The 3651-nt window shown below is 44.3% G+C and overlaps 1 protein-coding gene across 1 annotated transcript in view; it reads left to right on the top strand.

The window, feature by feature from the left end:
* Nucleotides 1–3264: 3264 nt before the first annotated feature.
* The window catches only part of glra1 (glycine receptor, alpha 1), a 135541-nt gene continuing 135154 nt past the window's right edge, over nucleotides 3265–3651 (top strand). The window contains exon 1 of the mRNA XM_008306316.1: nucleotides 3265–3335. Within this exon, the coding sequence (XP_008304538.1) occupies nucleotides 3265–3335 (71 nt within the window). The remainder of the gene's footprint in view (nucleotides 3336–3651) is intronic.

The raw sequence follows: 3651 nt of genomic DNA, 5'->3' as shown, positions 1-3651 counted from the left end.
GCTACAGTGATATCACAGAAGACATTATTAGTCAGTATTGCATTATGCAAAATTAAAAATATTGTAAAGTACCTCTCACTTACGTAAGAGCACTACTGAGCACCGTATAGGTACTTTCTAAACCTCTGTTGGAATATTATAGGAGCAGTTTGTGTCGTACTACACTGTGTGAAATTGTAACACGCCTTTATGCAAATGATATTAAATTGCTCGTACCATCTCGTGTGCAGAACTGTGTAATAAAGATCACTGGCAGGTTTGCAACGAAAAAAAAATCCTACTTAACTTTTTAAAAAAAAGTTTCTAAAAGCAAATGTATTTAGTCTTAAAAATCAGAGTCAGAACAAAACGTAAAGTTTGTCCTGAGAGTGACGCTAATGGGAAGATAATGGAGCTATTACAGTCACAGTGGTTCATCCTATGAGCAGCACAGAAGCCGATGAGTACACTTTTTAGACCGTTTCTAGAAGACCTCTTCCAGTGAAGTGTTTTCCATGTTCACGTTTTTCTGCCTCTCTTTTTTAAATGCATTTGTTACGTTCCTGCTAACAGTACGTACCTCAACTATCAATATGGAAGAACTCACAAGAGAGTGAACAGCAACTTATTTATTTACAATTATTGAATAAATTAAATGAACAACAAAATGAAGGTTTCTAGAAAAGTGTGGGGGAAGGGTCAGCTGTGGGGTCGTGCCAAACCAAAGAAATAAATATAATAAAACAGGGCCTAACTTAAATCTTTCTGAATGAAAAGAAAATGAAAACAAAAGGCCTGGCTGTCTTATCTAAAAGTGAGAGGAACACAAAACTTCCATGGTGGCATCAGCCCATAACCTAGTGCATGTAACAAAGAGAACGACATGTGTACATGCACAGGGTACCCACTCTTATCTCAGCTGCACCGCCTTCCCATCACAAACCTTCCAAAGCTGACAGCAGCATGCAAAATGACAGCAAGCAAGAGGCAGAGAGCGAACAAAGGCGTAGGAGGGCTTATAAAGGAGAATCCTCCAACCGATTGGACAACCAGCCAGAGCACGAGCCAATCACCCACTCCTCAGGAGCTCACAGGTGGGAGCGGCAGGGAATCCACAGGTGTTGCCAATCTCCCACTAATCACCTGTAGGAGAGAGGTGGAGAGGGAGACACACATGCACACACACAAATCTTCCACTCTGTACGTAACAGTGTTTATAAGCAGTCACCACCATGGTTAAGCATTTGCACCTTGAAACTGCCGTGTGCAAAAAATGGAGGCTTTTAGAGTAACAAACATACGGATCAAATCCTGCCGTCATTGTTCTTCAGAATCGGTTTCTGGTTTCAGGGCTGAGCTAGACTAGCTTTGCAGTGCTGGTGTGCTTGAGCTGCACCGAGTGGCACAGAGAAGGAGGCGGAGACTATGCAGATCTGCACATTACACAGGAAGCACCAGCGCAGAGGTATGTCAGTCATTCTGGGATTTGTTCATTGTTAAGGAAACAGCTTTTAATTGTTCATAAACTGACCGCACAGAGACGGGGTTTTAGAGGTTCGATCAACAACCGGAGAGGGAATCTTTAATTGTTTTGTGTAATAAACGCGTTGGAGAAGGTCACCAAAACAATGAGGATTCATCTCGTTGAGAACAAAAATATTTGCTGGAAATTGTATGGATGTTTGTCTGTTAGTGTCTGAATGGATAAAAACACCAGATTATGATTTTACCTGCAGGAGAAAATGTTAAATTAAGGGTTAGCGTGGCCCACCGTCACTAAAACAACAACCCCGACCTAAACCTCAGACACACGAACAGGATCATATTTGTTTTGGTCTTTAAGGCAAACAGAGAACAACAAAACAGATAACCATATGTGATGCATATTAGAACCTCTAATGTCTGATTTATATTCATTCATTCACTCACTATGGGGACAGTCGCCTAATGCAATCATTATTCATCTTAATGAATAAAAGATAACAAAATGCACAGCTTGCTCTATAGAAATAGCAGCACAGTGGGAGATTTAAAAAATAAATAAAAAATGCCAGTGTACTTTGTTTCACAGGCACAGGTAAGCCACTCCACACCATGAAGTATAATCGTGTTGATTACTCCTGAGTATGACTAGAATCAGTCGGGTTGGTTCTGAGTTAGGGACAGCACAACGCCAAGTCTCACCACACACATCCCTGCTGCTCAGTTATCATTAGAACAGTGCAAACGAATGAAAAACTTTGGTTTTCTTTCTTAAAAATCAATTTAACACGTATGATTATGTTTCTTGTATTTCGTTTCCTACTGCATGTTGTTCATAAAGTCAAGTTAAGTCAGATTTATTGTCAGTTTGGCCATATGTACAACATACAGAGAACTGAAATACTCCGAGGCCCCACGGTGCAAAATGAATACAGAAAAAAAAAGAGAAAGAAAAATAGAAAAAATAGAATATAGCTAAATACAGGATATAGACAATAAACATCTCTAAACAATATAAACAATAGACATTTATGATATTCATGTTCAGTGTGGAGCTCTGTATCCCTGTACTCACACTGCTTTATACCTTTTCCTGCTTCTTCTCTATTATTCTTTTCAGTGTATGTAAAATCAATCTCCTCATGCTTCATTTAGTTTCAGAACACATCAGAACACACCAGCGTGCTGCCGAACCGCCTCAGTGTTTGACAAACGCTCGCTGCTGAGCGCTGCGTTCACTTCATACATGGCTGTGAGAATGTCACAGGTCTGTAAGGTCAGTCCTCACTCCACAGCGAGTTCACTGATTATTCCTCAGGGGATCTCAGTGTGAGGGGCAGAGCTCACATCCAGCTAGTGACACGCGTGCCAGCCAATCGCCGGCGAGCTCCGGGCCCGCGCAGGCCAATGGCAGAGTGTTGTGGGCGTGTCTGACCGCTGCGAGGTGCGTTTTTTGGAGTTTGGTAAATGACTGCAGCAAGAAAATACAGTGTCGGAGCGCACCGAGGCTGCCTCAGCCCGTCCGTACTGTACCTCCGTGTGCGACTGCTGGAGTGTGTACGCGCGCCCGGCAGAGGCCAGTGTCGCTGCCGCTGTCCTGCCATGGAAGAAGCTCCGCATCACACGCAGCCCTGCGCGCTATTATAACACACTCAACCTCTCCCGCTGGGCTCCATTTCTTCTTCTTCTTCTTTTTTTTTTTTTCTCCTCTCAGTTTTTAACGGAAGCCGGTGCCCGATTGGGAGCGGATGCGGAGCGCAGAAGCGGCCGCCGGTGCGTCTCCAACTTGACCACCACCAGACAATGGGAGTTGCTGAGCCGTGCTGCTGCAGCGCCAAGTACTACTACTACAACTACTCGCCCCTGGGAGACAAGTACGAGGAGGAGAAGAGAGAGAAGCAGCAGCAGCGAGAGGAGGAGGTGAAGAAGAAGAAGGAGAGGGAGAGGAAGAAAAGGAAGCAGACTTGTTCTACCTGCAGACCTCCCTCTCTGAGCAGCAGCAGCAGCAGCAGCAGCGGGACTCCCGCAACAGTCGATACGCGCGGATCCAGCCCTGAGCTCCGGCTGCCTCTGGGATGCATGTGAGAGAAAAACCCGCACATGTGAGAAGAAGCGCTCCTCTGCGTGGGTCTGTTCTGTGAGTGGATTTGGGAAATATAACGCACAGTTGTTTTTTTTCTTCTTCTTCTT

Source organism: Stegastes partitus, unplaced genomic scaffold, assembly GCF_000690725.1.
Source record: "Stegastes partitus isolate 25-593 unplaced genomic scaffold, Stegastes_partitus-1.0.2 Scaffold45, whole genome shotgun sequence".
Taxonomy (NCBI): Eukaryota; Metazoa; Chordata; class Actinopteri; family Pomacentridae; genus Stegastes; species Stegastes partitus.
This window is presented reverse-complemented; position numbering and strand designations above follow the sequence as displayed.